Below are 14,970 nucleotides of genomic sequence, written 5' to 3' on the forward strand. Positions count from 1 at the left end.
TGGCACTAATTCAAGATCAGAGACAAGGTCTGGTCTTCCACAGATCCGATGCTGAGGTGTGGGAGAAGCAAATCGACGTCTTATAAACAATAGACATAAAAATATTCAAGATCGAAGATGGAGGCACACAAGTTGTCTCATCTTTGACAATCCTTGATTATCCAATCGATCTTGAAGCTCTTGGGTCACCAAGTACGTCATTCTTGTTTAGGAAACCATTACGGCTATGCGGTGGCAGATCTAATCGTGGGTCGCCAAGTCAACTACTCCACCAGATTAAGGGGGTGAAAAGGATTGTCTTAATAGGGATATTATACACCCCTTCCCTGTTCCCATGTGCTTCATCTTCCATAAGATGAAATGAGCTTTAATACGAGATTAAGTCGAAAGAGCGGAAGATTCTGTCTCGCTCGCTGAACTTGCCGCCCCTAAAATTTCAAACTTACCGCGACGAGCACCAATTTTTTTTTTTTTTTTATCCCCATAAGCTTGGATTATGCATAATGTATGGACAAGAAAATGACTCCCACAGAGGATAAAGATATAGGATGCCAAGACTTTTTCCTCGATTTTTTTTCTATCAAGGTTTCGCTCCCGGGATAGCGAGAACCAACATCTACACACTCCGTGGAAGAACTCAAAAAGACTGGCGTTTTAAGTCTCGAGAAAGAAACAAAATTTGGAGATATTTATTAGATTCCGTTTGGTTCGCGTAAAATGAATAATTCGAAAAATTATATTTTTTAAAAAAAGTGATTGCTTATATCTCTTAAAAAAATAAACAAAGGAAAATGTTTTCATTATTTAAGAAAATGTATAAACAACAAATTGTTGTCGATATTGAAAATATTTTTTATTAACTAATTATTTCAAAAAATTATTTTTGAGAAAATATTTTTCGGGAAATAAATTGAGGCTTAAAGTGCTGATAAATGCAATTTGATGGAGATAGGTCGTAGGATCATACAGTGATGTGATATGTGGAAATGATGTAAATCTTGGAATTTTTTGAGTTTACACGTGTCAGGCCAATCCGCATGAGATAAACACTAAGGGTCAGTATGGTAATATTTCCGTTCTTGGGAACATATTTGGAACAGAAACATTTTTTTTTTGTGTTTCTGTTCTCGGCTACGATTTTCGAGAATAGAAATGCGTTTGGCAAATACAAAAAAAAAAGTACTTTTTTCACCAAAAGGAAGGATCTACAATCGGCGGCGGTGGCGGCGGCTGCCGGCGATCGACAACCGGCGGCGGTGGCTTGCACAAGCTCGCCCTCGAGTTGTTTTTAAAAAGTGTTTCAAAATCTAGAAACAAGTTTTTTTTATTCTTTTTTTGGTTTCAAAAGTGTTTTTTTTTTTTTCAAAAGTGTTTCCCGGAACGCTTTTGGAACATTTTTTAACCATATGCGTTTTTGTTCCAAAAGTGTTTCGGGAATACTTTTGGAACGGAAATACTTTCCAAAGAGTGTCACCATACAAACCCTAAATAGACGGCCTTTCCTCACGGCCATATTCCACGAATAATTCCAGTTTTTTTTTTTTTCCAAAGAATATGATGAACAAGCAACTACCAAGAATGTGGTAATTCAACCTCGAATCATTAATGGGGCACTTTTTTTCTTCCACGGTTACCTTGTCTCCAAGAAAGTCAAACAAGACATGGTCCACTTTGCGAAGCTTCCACCCTAAATTTTTTTTCCATTGATTTGTCAAACCTTTTAGCTTGACCGCGTTGGTTGATCTTGTCTTCCAAGCTGCTGTTGCTGCTGCTCTCTCTCTCTCCCCCTCGACGAGTACTTAAATGGCTCTCCTTTGAAGAAATGAAGCCAACACCAGACGAATCCTCAAGAAACAAAGCTTAGCAGAAACCCAGTTCTCAGATGTTGACCCCTTTCATTTGTGGCGCTTTCCATCCCGAAGAAGACGACCAGCTGTTCGACGGCACGAGCCCGAGGAGATCATCGAGGAGGAGCCACCACCAACACCAGAACAAGGAGAACAAGAACCCGTACTCGGCTCGCGGCCTCGACAAGTTCGAGGCCCTCCTGTCCGACCTCCAGGAGAAGCGGCAGAAGATTTACACCCAGAAGGGCTCCAGCGACATATCCCTCGTCCGGTTCGCTTACACGAGCTCCAACGATTGCGTGCCCATAGTGGTCAAGAAGGACAAGGCTAACAAGACCAAGACCAGCGATCCTGGCGCCACCGGGGACCATGCCGCGCGAAATTCGGACACTCGGGATAAAAAGTTACCTATCGAGCCTTCGAGTGATGTCAAGGAAGTGACTGAAAGGAAGGCGGATGGTCCGGATAAGAAGGCGAAAAACAAGAGCTTCGAGCAGGGATTCATGAGATTGGAGAATTGGAGGCGGCCCTCGTATTACATGCCGGCGGCTATCCTCTTGATTCTGCTGTTCTTGGCCTTCTTTGGGAGGTCGGTCGCGATCCTGTGCACCTCGATCGGGTGGTACATAGTGCCTACTCTCAAAGCCAGGAGCTGGAATAGTTCGCAAAAGCCAGCGACGGCGAAGAAGAAGGAACTTGGCCGAAGATTGAGCGAAAACAAGATGGTGATCAACAACAACAGAAGGTCTTCCTCTCCTCCTACCAATAGGAGCCACAATAATTCCGGGCCAGACAAGTCGCCCGACCGCCACGGTCACCACAAAAGCTGGTGAAGGACGGTCCGAATTCGCTCGATTCACAGTCCCTGCACATTCTTTCTGTTCTTTTTCAGGTGTACAAAGAGCCTTTTGACTTCGCTGATGCATCAACCTTTTTATGCACTCTCAGCTTCATGTCGACATGTGGGTCGGTTTTGATCCGCCCGCTCGAACGGTTCATTCTTCGTTGTGATCTTGATAATCAGTGTAAATTATGAGCATATAGTTGATGTATTAGGACACAGAACACACCCCCATGTCATGTAAGAACTGTAATGGCACGGTGGGTATTGGTTAGAGTCCAGTGAGAAACTGCTGATCATCCATGAATGATGGGATTTTCACCTTTTTATCTTGTGCTTCGTATGTTCTTGTTCGAAACTGAAACTGAAACAAGAATGACAAGAGAGCAAATTAGCGATTATGGCTATGGCATTTCTATCAAGAAAGACACTTCGTGACAGAAGAATCACATTCCAAAGTCAATTATCTTTTCTTTTTTTTTCAAAGGATGGAGAAGGACGATCAGTGTTAGCGACTCATTTCGAGCGATACCATAAGGATCTCGCACCCGTTACGGAATATTCAATTGGATTATTGGTATTTTGCACTGCCGGCAACTTAAACGTTCTAGACTAGGGAGTCTTGTCACCATGGACATAATTAACTGAGTTCAGATATTTCCAATATAAGTATTTGCCTGATATGAAAGGTGGTGATCTGATATGTCTATCCATCTTAGGTTGAGCCGGAGGACAACGATTTGATAAAGCCTAGTTTAAGAGAGGGGGGGACGATTTGTCAATTCCCAAGTGGGACCGTTGCTTCATTATCCTAATTAACAAATGAAAACTAGAGCATACGTTTGTAATTTTGTCAACAAGACACCAAATAAAAGAGGTTATTTTCGTAATTATGAGGGGCTTCTAGAAAGTGGGTGTCTCGTTTTTTCTTTTTGGGGATACACATGGAAGATGTGCATGTTCATTCCCGGAGTCTCTTTTCTAGAACTCCAATGGACTTTCGAGCCAATCGGGTATTACAATAGGCTTGGCGTGGAGAGTTGTGGAAACGACTCTTGACTCGATCACTCCACCTACCAGTCGAATTTTGGCCATTGCAATTGAAATTGGAGGGTTGGGATAAGTTTTGATTTCGATGGAGAGAACGTGCGGAGTTCGTGCCTTTGGGTCTTGCCCGACCAAACTCTCTCGTTGGTTTCTAGATAATTGTCTGTCGATTGTTCAGTTAGCATGTTAAAGCAATTGTTTTGTTTTATTTATTTATTTGTGATGTGAAGATACCAAATGAAGAACGATTCTAGAAGATCACTAAAGAAAGAAGGTTATGACTGAATAATCATGTCAATAGTGTAATTTTGACAGGTCTTGAAGGGCATTGTTTTCACTCTCTCTGCCCATCTCTTGTTGCCGTCCTATCGATACTTGGATTTGTGTCACGTGTTTGCCAACCACCCTATTCAAAAAAGCATCTCTTTCTCTCCTTAGCATGGCCAAGACCAAACAGATAATTAGGCCGCGTATCTCGCTGTCACGCACATCATATCAAAAAATTGGTTGGGTGTGGAGATAATGAATATATTTTAATCGATTCATAACTCATTGATTTAAATTTTTGAATGAAAATAAGTTGATGAACTTAGAGCTTCTCATCAACGAGGGTTTCAAATTCTAACACTGCGCTCACACGTACGGCTGTCAGCAATCTCCCCCAGCAGAGAGTGAGCGTCTGCCCGTGTCAAGCAAGCAATGAGCACAATGAATAGCAGGGGACGAACGTAGTGCGTGGAAAGCGGATTTGGAGAGCCACTCCCAGGAGAATTGAATCGCATGCAGGCCCAATCAGAAGTTCAGGCTCTCAGTTCAATCTCCCAACAGTGTGCCCAATTGGGCCGGTAATTTTCGACCCAGAAAAAGGACAAGCACAAATTGCGATTCTGGCATCAGTTTCTTCACCGTCTTCTTCTTCTTCTTCTTCCTGCGCTTGAACCAGAACATTTCACAGGAGGAAGATAACAGACGTCCAGAATCTCTTTCTTACTTCCCGAGTTCTGAACTCATTCACAGCTTTGGAGAGAGAGAGAGAGAGAGAGAGAGAGCGAGGAAGGACGAAGATGCTCGAAGAATGTGGAAGGAGATCGAGAAGAGAGAATCGGGCAGAGTCCGCCCACGTTCCTTCGCGAACCGGGTCAAATCCAGCCGCGTCGCTTCTCTCCAACTCTCCAATCACAAAGACATTGTCTCTCCCCACAAAGGTTCCGTCAACTCTCTTCAGGTTGGTATTCCTCCCCCTCTTTCATTCGCTCCTCATTGCTGATTGCGGATTGGCTTCTTGTGCATCTTCTTATGGTCGATGCTGGTTCAATTTCGGGGGCTGCTGGTGATTCGACCGAGGTTGACGTTAAATGGAAACTAAGGACTATGAAGAGGTTGTGATTGGAAGTGTTCGTCGCAGAGAATTTTTCTGTATTTCGTAGCTTTGTCTTGTTGAGCTGGAGAACTGCTAAGGAAGGGAAAAGATGTGGTTATAATGTGATGTGATACTGGTAACTTTAGAGCAGCTGCTCGACCCCTCTCTCGTGTTCCAAACTGAAGGGCATTACTGTCGCCGCGTTTCTCGTCTCTGACATTGTGTGTACCCGGCTAATGATGTTGCAATGTTAGGTTGGTCTTGTCAAGATATTAGTATGATAGAATTTATGAGGGGGTTCTATTATGAAAGCAGGTTGATTTGACAGAGGGCCGCTATCTGTTGTCCGGCGCATCTGATGCATCGGCTGCGGTTTATGATGTCCAACAACCACAAAAGCTTGAGGGAGGTGGGCTGATCGCAAAGCACAAACCTATCTTTGTCATTGATAAGCAGCATGAGCACCGACATAAGTATGCAATTTCCTCAGCCATATGGTATCCCATTGACACAGGGCTTTTTGTAACCGGCTCATACGATCACTATATAAAAGTTTGGGATACAAATTCCACGCAGGCAAAGGCTCTTTCTCTTCTTCTTCCGTATGCTTCTTGGAGTTTTTCATCTTGCTTTTGTCTCTCCTATTAATTCTCCTGATAATCTCTGTATCTCACACAGGCGGTGATGAATTTCAAAATGCCTGGGAAGGTTTATAGTACTTCCATGTCCTCATTGGCAACGTCTCACATGCTAATTGCTGCTGGAACCGAAGATGTTCAAGTCCGACTGTGTGACATTGCCTCAGGTGCATTTGCTCACACATTGTCTGGTCACCGAGGTAACCAGTTGTCTTAATCATTTTTTCAACCAATTTCCCTCTATGACAGTTGAACTAGATCTTGTTCCATTCAGGACCCCTTCCAGTTGGTAGTAAATTCGTGTATTGGAGTCAGTTTCTTGTTGTCTTTTTTCTTGTTGCCTATTATCGGGTTACCTGTCGTGAGTATATGGGGTTAAAGAGATACAGTATATAGAAGCTGCCCTCTATTAGTGACCACTCTTAGTTTACCCCCTTGAAGATATGTTCTGGTAGACATGAATCTATAACTGTTTTAAAAGAACCCTCGCCCTTTTCTCTAAAGAGCTAGGTATCTCTCACTGAAACTTGGTTGGTCTAGGATGATATAAGGAGCACACCATTCAGAACCTTCTATAAGCAGGATTTTCATCAAACTAAGACAAGGTGATGGCACCACAGCAAATCTTGCATCACAGTTTCTGAGTGGTTGCTCAAGGTTAAATAAAGGTGTTCCTACGTTTTTACCATTTCATAGTCTCTCTTTCACTGTTTCTGTTAAGTATTTGCAAATTCCATTTATGCTTCACTTTGATTATTGCTTGCATGGATTATCTTCTGGATTTCCATCCTCTCTGCTGCTCTAGCTGTGCTTTGGTGAACCATCTTTAGACAAAAATCTTTATCTCCCTCTAATCTTTTGGCAACTGAAACAAGTACATGTTCATAGTACGTGAATGAATGTTTCTGGTGAAAGGGAAAAACATGTAATGTAGTATGTTGTGCAATAGCTAGGGTACCTAGTGCATATAATCTATCCTTTTCATGGTAGCAGATGGAGTAATGACAGTCCAGTGGTCTAATTCTAGTGAGTATGTACTGGTAACTGGAGGGTGCGATGGTGCAATACGCTTTTGGGATATCAGACGTGCAGGATGCTTTCGTGTCTTAGATCAATCTCACTCTCAACTTGGGAGGCGGCCACCACTTTTGGAGCGCTCTGCAATGACAAAGGTGTTTGTGTCCTGCGTGGTGACTTGCATCTGCATTTTGGTTTGCCTTACTGAATCATAAAGATGACCTTTTTCGTGACAAGTTTTAGGAATTCTTGTGCACTTATTCCTTTTTATGACTATACTACCAATAGAATTGCCTAGAGTGGAGTCCAATAATCCGACATGATGAGAAAACATGCTCGATGCTTATCCTCATATCAGTCTAATATGAAATGTCACAAGATGAGTGCATCAAGTAGTGGGTGTTTCAAATTGAAGAAATGTTAATGGATATCTGACTTAATGTGAGGCTTGAGGAAAATGTCCTTGGTGAGAATCCCATTTTTTTTCATCGTGAGAAAATGATTTTTTATTTGTGAGAACTCCTTTTCAGTATATTGTCCAAATCTTCATTGGAAGAACTGCTCTTGAATTCTGTTTTTAGTTGTTTCTAAGTTAGTTAGCTCACTGCACACTCAATACTCCTCCTCATCACAATCAAATATGAAATCTTACAATATGTGTACATCAGTAGTGGGTGTTCCAAATTGAATAAATGTTAATGGACATCTAACTTGATGGGGGGCTTGAAGAAAATGTCCTTGGTGAGAAATTCCTTTTTTGTTCTCCAACATGGGAAAAAGATTTGTTTATTAGTGATAACTACTTTTCAATAAATTGTCTAAATCTTCTTTGGAAGAACTGCTCTTGAATTCTGTTTTTAGTTGTTTTTAGGTTAGTTGGCAGGAAGGCTGCCCTCTGGATCAAAATTCCTCCTTACCAAGGAAACAAAGAAGGTTTAACATAGTGAATGGATTGTAAATTGCCACAATCACTGAGCATCCAATCAATTGGATTATATTTTGTTTCTGAATTGAAGGAATTAGTCATTTGTGTATTAATCTCAAGCTAGTGGGTTTTTGATGATCTCTATATCTGGTTTTCTTCATTTGATTTTTCCATTTGTTAACAAATTGCACCCTTGCTGGGACATTTGGACAAAGACACTATTTGCTGAATTCTTGCGCAGGGTTCAACTTCTAGATCATCGTCAGGAGGCCAAAATATGTCAAAAGCAACAGCGGTGTCGAGGAAATCTTCCCATGGAAATGGTGCTAAGCATTCAGGTTCAAATAGAATTTCTGCGAAGGGATCTATCAAGCACAGGTTACATCCAGGGATGTTGTCTAGTCAGGATCGTGCTACTGCTCATTATGGTGCTGTCACTGGGTTAAAAATATCAGAAGATGGCATGTACCTCTTTAGTGCAGGTTCAGCTTTGTCCTGTCCCAAATTGAACCTCATATTGCAACTAGCATTAACATACAAGGATTTTAAAGGGCAAGTTGTTTGGTTGGCTAATAGATTTACGATGATATGGTTTTTAAAAAAATATGCCTTCATTCTAAGGTTGGTCATACATTTTGCCATAATTGTGTTTTCTTTGGCGCAAAATGGCCTCGTAGGTGTTCCGCTCTTAAAATTTCTTTCAGAATCAGGTGGTGATCTCTTCTGTATATGTTTATCTCACGTTTTCATGAGTTCTCAGAACAAGCATTATTAATTAGTCATAGAACTTTCTGCTTCATGGGTGTGTTTGATAACGATATTAAGTGCTGAAATTTAAAGTTTTCAGCATGTCATGTCATTAAGTGCATTCGATAATCACTAGCTACACACAACTCAATCGATTGGTTGAAAGTAAAAAATCACTTAATGTGGTAAGTAAAAATGACTGACTTAATTGGTTGATTGATAAAATATATAGTGGAAAGTAAAGTCTTACTAATTATATTGTCAAAACATGCCAATAATGTTCACTATTCCATGTTTAATAAGAAAAAATTTGTTACTTAACTTTCATATGATATCAAACAACTGTTTATTTTTATTTGCAATACTTCAAGACTTCAGTGCTAATTGTTCAGTACTTATTTTTCAGTTTATCAAAAGAGCCAATTAGACATTCACCTAACCTAACTATATTTAATTGATCTTTCTCTCTTTCCCAGGTTCTGATTCAAGATTACGACTATGGGACATTGAATCAGGCTGCAATACGCTTGTAAACTTTGAAACGGTGCGCCTGCAGACGAACAAGCCCATACAGCTGTCAGTGTCCGAGGATTCCGCACTTGTTTTTGTCCCATGCATGACGGTGGTGAAAGTATATGATACCTCCTTTTTCCCTATGATTTACTTGGAGAATCAATGGCACAACTGATTTAAGCTTCCAATTGTATTCAATAGGCATTTGATTTCTGGTCAGGGAAGACATACTTCACATTTCGGGGCCACTATGAGTATGTGAACTGTTGCTGTTATAGCGCACTGGATCAGGTAAAAATGGTCAATCTCTACATTGTCAGTTAGTTGTACCGTATTTGACTTCTTACTCCATTTTATGAATGATAACGTTATCAAGAAGCTGGAATATCCCTTAAAAATGTCTTCTTTTTCCCCTCAAAATCGGCATCTTATCTGCCCCTGTGAATTGCGCCGTGCGCAATTCCTACCTTTTTTCTCCTGTATTAAAGAGAAGTTTTACAGAGATTTTCATTGAACGTTCATTTTTTTCCCCCTTAAGGGGTAGGCATGGCCACGGGCCTTGAACCGCCGGTTCCGGTTCGTGGCCACTATGGAATTGGAACCGAAGGGGCGGTTCCGGGGTGGGGCTCGGGGGGGAGGGGAAAGAGCCGTTGCTCTTTCCCTAATTTTTTTTTTTGGCCGGTTCCTAATTTTTTAAAACCGGAACCGGCCCGTGAGGGGCCGGGCTGGTTCCAGTTCGGAACCGCCAGTCCCGGTCAACGGGCCGGTTCCGGTTCTTCCACGGGCCGGTTCCAGGCCCAAACCGGCCCGTGGCCATGTCTATTGAGGGGTGCTCAATAAAGTATATTACATACTTTCCGATTGTTGACATAGACCCTAATGCCCACAGGAATTATACACCGGCGGCAATGATAGACAGATACTTGTGTGGTCACCATTCATCTCTTATGAAGCAGTAAGACCTCATTTCCAAAGGGTTGAGTGATTAAGTTTGATGGAGCAGTCCATCTGTTATTCACTTGAATAACATACGTGCAGGACGAAGGAACTACAAGGAACGAGGACTCATGGAGCGATTGACATGCATTTCTCCTCTGCCTACATCTGTAAAGACCAGTTCTGTGCATTAAAAGTCTCTGAGTCATGACTGTACATTATTGTAATCTGTGTACATCCAGGTTTAATTTCGCTTTCGTTTATTGCAGCCCATTCTCTCAATTTCGAGGCAGGACAATAAACTTGTCAAAAGTGGAAATATTTGTTACTCTATCGATGATCTTGTTTCATTCTACGATTCATATGCCGGCATCATCTTCAGGGGACTTCCTCAAGTAAATGCCGCATGATGCCCCTCTCATTTCTGTTAACTCAGTTTTCTCCACTGACTTGCCCTTTTTGGTCCCAGTCAAGAAACGAACTTGAGAGGTCTGTTAAATCTAAAAATACTTACAAATGTCGGAACTGTCCAAGAAATAGGTTCCCATTACCTCTCGACTATGATTCTGAAGCTGGCCTGGTAAGTGCCTGAAAGGGCAACATATACATGGATCATTCTGGCGGTTGTGAGTAGATCCTAGGGTAGCAAGAGAGGGATTTGGCAGATGTTTTTGGACCATCCCGAGGATTGTTGACAGATGAATATATCTCTCCCAGTTGAAACGGTAGCGCATCTAATCTATAAGAATAGATGCCGACAGATGGCCTGTTCGGACAGATGCTGTGTGAAAGTGCCCATTGTTTCTCCAAAGTCAAAGGCAAAAAAAAGTCAATGAAATATCTCTGTCTCTGTCTCTCTCTCTCTCTCCATGTGAGAGGGCTATTAAAACTGATTAGACCGTTTCTTGTTCTTGCAGATCTGATCGAAGAAGAGCCGCGCACTGGAGGTGAGTAGCCTCAACACCGACCCGGATCGTCGAAATGGATCCGAGAATCTGGAGCCTCCTGCCCCGAGAGCTGCTCGAGCACGTCCTCTCTTTCCTGCCTCTCAGGGCCTTCCTCATCCTCAGGTCCACCTGCAAGCACTTCGACTCTCTCCTCTTCGCTCCGTCCTTCGTCTCCAAACACTCCTCCTCTCGGTCTCTCTCCTCCTTCCTCCTCCTCTCTCACCCCCACTGCCACCAACACTACCCTCTCTATGACTCCGCCGCCGGCACTTGGCGCTCCTCTGCCCTCTCCCCCGCCCTTCTCCTCCCTAAGTTCAAGAACTCCTCCCTCATCTCCGCCTCCAACGGCCTCCTCTGCTTCTCCCTCCCCAATTCCTCTTCCTTCCTCATATGCAACCTCCTGACCAAGTCCCGGAGAGAGATCAAGTTCCCGTCCTTCCCCTTCGTCTTCGAGCTCCTCAACTTCGTCTCGACCCCGAAGCTCGGCTACAAGATCTTCATCCTCGCCTCCGGATCCTCCCGGGCCGAAGCTTTCCTGTATGACTCCAGATATCACTCGTGGCAGAAGGTCAACTGTTTTGACCGGATCCTGGGCGACACCCACCACCAGGAAGGCGTGTATTTCGATGGGCGCCTGTACTTTGCGATGTCGGAGCCGTTCTCGATCGTCTGCTTCAACCCGGAGGCCGGGATGATGGAGCACTGCAGGTCGGAGCTACTGCCGCAGCCCGACGAGCTCACCTTCGCGAGGCTGGTGAGCGACGGCGGGGAGAGGCTGTACCTGGTGGGGGGGATCGGGACGAACGGGATATCGAGGGGCATGAAGCTGTGGGTGCTGAGCGGAGGAGGAGGAGGAGGGGGAGGGGGTAGGTGGGAGGAGGTGGAGAGCTTGCCGGAGCTGATGTGCAGGAAGTTCATGTCGGTGTGCTACCACAACTACGAGCACGTGTACTGCTTCTGGCACCAAGGGATGGTGTGCATCTGCTGCTACACATGGCCGGAGATTCTGTACTACAGGGCTTCCAGGCGGACATGGCACTGGTTGCCCAAGTGCCCTTCGCTACCTGAGAAATGGAGCTGTGGCTTTAAGTGGTACTCTTTCCTTCCAGAGATATCTGCCATGGCTTGAGGTTTGAGCCGTTCTATATTACTCTGGATTCACATTACGGTTAAGCCTGCTGTTACACCTGTCGAAATAAATCAAAGTCCCAATTTTTGCATGCGAGTTGCTCAGATCAGAATGACAGTGCTCTGTTCTATGGAAATCCTGAGTCATTTCGTGTTGCAGAGCATTCACAGAGAATTTCTTTTTAAGTCCAGTCACGTTTCCCTGTTTTGGTATCATTTGGAGCGAATTCAAGACAGAACTGTAGTGCGACGAAGTTTGATGGAGCGCACGTACCCACCTGGATTCGGCCAACTAAGCTGTCCAAAAAATTCTCGGAGTGCCGGTCTTGAGTGTCCGACTGGACGACCGACTTGCCACGTCTCTTTGCGTTTTGTTTATTTCCGTCTGCTGCGGTTTAAGTTCCAGAGTCCGGCTACGGGCGTCTAGAAATCTCGACTTGTTCAAAGGGTGGCAACTCGTCAATTCGACCCGATGGGACAAAAGCTGGCGTCGGATTAATTAGGTTATGGCGCTCATTTTGCTCTATAGTTAATGTACGCACATTAATCAAACTCTATTTTTTTTCTGTTAAATATGCTTAATAAGCCCCGTCTAGAATTACTGTATAGCACACGACCATTATTGATTGCTGTAACGAACGACAATATTGTCCCTAGCGATCCTTGAAAGTGGAGCAGAAAGTTGGGAATTCCTTGATCTTTATATTATGGAGGCATGTCAGGTATAATTTTATCCAAAGAAAGCTTCGGAATACTTGTTGGACATTCCCATTACGACCGTTTACGATTTCTAATATTTTCTTCTCATGTTATGAAAAAAAAAAAATGGTTGTCCTGCAATTCACAGGAGAATAGAAATGCCCGAGGAGATTCGATTGTACAGCAATCATATGAACGGTTCTATTAGGAAAAATTGTCTGAAAAGTCTTACATCTATTACACTTTTGCTAATTCAATTCTAAACTTTTTAATTTTACCAATTGTATCCTAAACCATTTCAAGTTTTGTGAATTGAGTCCATCCCGCTAATTTTGGCCGGAAATCGATGATATGACCATCAGTTACTCCTACATGGCACAGCTGATACTAACATGAACATTTTTCATAATATCTTAATATTTTTTCGACTTTTTTGTTTTTATTTTTATTTTTTTCTCTTAAAATGGCCGGCAAGGGCAATGAAGCCCTCACCAACCACTAGCGAGGGCCGCGACGCCCTTGCTAATCATAGATGAGGTTCGTGACCCTAGTGGCCTCACCAGGATCCAAGCAAGGCTATCTCACTTGCGGCCAACAAGGGCCCGGCCATTGTAAAAGAAAAATAAATAAATAAAAATAAAAAGTAATAAAAAATGTCAAAATATGTTAACAATTATCCATATCGCTGACCATGTCATGTAAGATGGTCGATGTCCATGTTAGCTCAATCGGACAAAAATTAGTCGGATAGACTTAATTGATAAAATGTGAAAATGTTTAGGATCTAATTGATAAAGTTAAAATGTTTATGAATGAATTGATAAAAGTGTAATAGATTTCTAACTTTTCAGATAATTTTCCCGTTTTGTTATGATTTAGCACAGTGTTTGATTTGTGGAAATGGAAGCAAGTGACTACCTTGAGACGAAGTTCCTTTGTAGGGATGTTTAAAATGAGAGAGAAATAACATGACACAAATCAGGCTCGCTTTTGGATTTCTCTTTAAAATGGAAGGACGTGGAGGGACATTACGGCTGTGTATGGTAACGTTTCTGTTCTCGAAATAACTTTTGGAACAAAAATACATTTTTCTCGTTTCATTCCCGGTAACGATTTTTGGGAATAGAAACGCGTTTGGTAACTGCAAAAAAATTGTGTTTTCGAAACAAAAAAAGAACAAAAACGCATTTGGTAATCGCATAAAATTTCTGGTCCTTGAAAAAAAAAACGTATTTGATAACTACAAAAAAATTATTCCTAATTCTGTTCATTTAATTAAGGGGACTATATATATTAAAATTAAGATGTCTTTATATTTTTAACTTACTAAATCAAATTAAATCTCATTTGTTCAATTTACTAAATCAATATATGTATAAGTAATTTATGCACGATTCATCAAATTACAATATGGACGAGATCAACTATAAAAAAAAAAATGAGAGAGAAGACGAATTGGAATTGGACAACGAGAACATCAAATATGTTTTCTATAGATAGGAAAAATTACAATTATGAGTTACACGTAAATATTCCCAATTAGTTAAAAATATGATTGCCTTTAAACGGGAATCCATAGAAAAATATTAATTCTACTTTGACTGAAATCGGGGATTAAAATGAAAAATATTTGTGCATTTAGGTCATTTTAGTCCAATTGTGCAATTTTTCCAAACATGAGAACTGAAATGAGATGTAAGGTATCAAAGTCTCATGTCATGACTCTAAAAATAAAAAATTTTGGCTAAAATGATTTAAAATGAAAATTTTTTAGTCAATTTAGGATTATGTTCAATGAAGAGGCATGTGGTCCCAAAATGAATTTTTAAAACTTTAAGAGGCCAAAATGAAAAGGGAATTAAAATAAAAATATGGACTATTTTTGAGCATTTTTATGACCATGAATACTATTTTTCCTGATTTTTGGATATTTTTATAATTAAAATAAATCCGAAAAATGTCAAAAATTATTAAAAATATTTTTTGTTCAAATTTTTTTTTAAGGCTAGGCCAAAGCTTCTAAGTAAGGTTGATTTTGTAATTTTATGAGTTTTTTTATATTTTTAATTAATTTTCTAAATAAAATGAACAAAAATCGAGTGTCAACATCGTGTAAAAACAAAATAAAAGAGAGTGTGTTAAAAAACAAAACTGTTTTCAATTGTTTCTAAAAGATGTTCCAAATGTGTTTTTAAAAAGTATTCAAAAAACACATAAGCAAGTTTTTTTTTTTTTTGTTTTGTTTCTCAAAAGTGTTCCAGGAACACTTTGGGAACACTTTTTTAACATACGTGTTTCTGGAGTGTTACCATACGCAGCCTACTT

At 41.4% G+C, this 14,970-nt stretch overlaps 3 protein-coding genes across 6 annotated transcripts; all 3 read left to right on the forward strand.

Annotated features, from left to right (window-relative positions):
- The first annotated feature begins 1,787 nt into the window (after nt 1-1,787).
- Nucleotides 1,788-3,016, forward strand: LOC115746291. Of its 2 annotated transcripts, none has more exons than XM_030681994.2 (2): nt 1,788-2,233; nt 2,270-3,016. In XM_030681994.2, exons 1-2 carry the CDS (start codon nt 1,883-1,885, stop codon nt 2,678-2,680), a joined length of 762 nt encoding a protein of 253 aa, XP_030537854.1. In that variant the 5' UTR covers nt 1,788-1,882; the 3' UTR covers nt 2,681-3,016. The 2 variants fall into 2 exon arrangements, with proteins under 2 accessions (XP_030537854.1, XP_030537855.1); XM_030681995.2 differs by having other exon boundaries at nt 1,788-2,229; nt 2,266-3,016.
- A 1,609-nt stretch (nt 3,017-4,625) lies between these two features.
- Nucleotides 4,626-10,227, forward strand: LOC115746350 (WD repeat-containing protein ATCSA-1-like). Of its 2 annotated transcripts, none has more exons than XM_030682074.2 (9): nt 4,626-4,960; nt 5,411-5,671; nt 5,774-5,933; nt 6,727-6,944; nt 7,917-8,157; nt 8,899-9,053; nt 9,137-9,226; nt 9,825-9,890; nt 9,974-10,227. In XM_030682074.2, exons 1-9 carry the CDS (start codon nt 4,811-4,813, stop codon nt 10,013-10,015), a joined length of 1,383 nt encoding a protein of 460 aa, XP_030537934.1. In that variant the 5' UTR covers nt 4,626-4,810; the 3' UTR covers nt 10,016-10,227. The 2 variants fall into 2 exon arrangements, with proteins under 2 accessions (XP_030537934.1, XP_030537932.1); XM_030682072.2 differs by having other exon boundaries at nt 4,669-4,960; nt 6,727-6,905.
- Nucleotides 10,228-10,440: 213 nt separating this feature from the next.
- On the forward strand, nt 10,441-12,079 carry LOC115746351 (F-box/kelch-repeat protein At5g43190). Of its 2 annotated transcripts, none has more exons than XM_030682076.2 (3): nt 10,441-10,695; nt 10,787-11,948; nt 11,993-12,079. In XM_030682076.2, exon 2 carries the CDS (start codon nt 10,853-10,855, stop codon nt 11,945-11,947), a length of 1,095 nt encoding a protein of 364 aa, XP_030537936.1. In that variant the 5' UTR covers nt 10,441-10,695; nt 10,787-10,852; the 3' UTR covers nt 11,948; nt 11,993-12,079. The 2 variants fall into 2 exon arrangements, with proteins under 2 accessions (XP_030537936.1, XP_030537935.1); XM_030682075.2 differs by having other exon boundaries at nt 10,441-10,689; nt 10,789-11,948.
- Nucleotides 12,080-14,970: the final 2,891 nt, after the last annotated feature.

This window comes from Rhodamnia argentea, chromosome 2, assembly GCF_020921035.1.
Source record: "Rhodamnia argentea isolate NSW1041297 chromosome 2, ASM2092103v1, whole genome shotgun sequence".
Lineage (NCBI taxonomy): Eukaryota > Viridiplantae > Streptophyta > Magnoliopsida > Myrtales > Myrtaceae > Rhodamnia > Rhodamnia argentea.

Bases quoted from the DNA above. Each gene is read 5' to 3' on its own strand.
- LOC115746351 (XM_030682076.2), top strand. From the start codon at position 10,853: ATGGATCCGAGAATCTGGAGCCTCCTGCCCCGAGAGCTGCTCGAGCAC.
- LOC115746350 (XM_030682074.2), top strand. From the start codon at position 4,811: ATGTGGAAGGAGATCGAGAAGAGAGAATCGGGCAGAGTCCGCCCACGT. The intron at 5,934-6,726 runs GTAACCAGTTGT...TCATGGTAGCAG, and splicing joins CACATTGTCTGGTCACCGAG to ATGGAGTAATGACAGTCCAG. The intron at 9,227-9,824 runs GTAAAAATGGTC...TAATGCCCACAG, and splicing joins GTTATAGCGCACTGGATCAG to GAATTATACACCGGCGGCAA.
- LOC115746291 (XM_030681994.2), top strand. From the start codon at position 1,883: ATGTTGACCCCTTTCATTTGTGGCGCTTTCCATCCCGAAGAAGACGAC. The intron at 2,234-2,269 runs GACACTCGGGAT...ATCGAGCCTTCG, and splicing joins ACCATGCCGCGCGAAATTCG to AGTGATGTCAAGGAAGTGAC.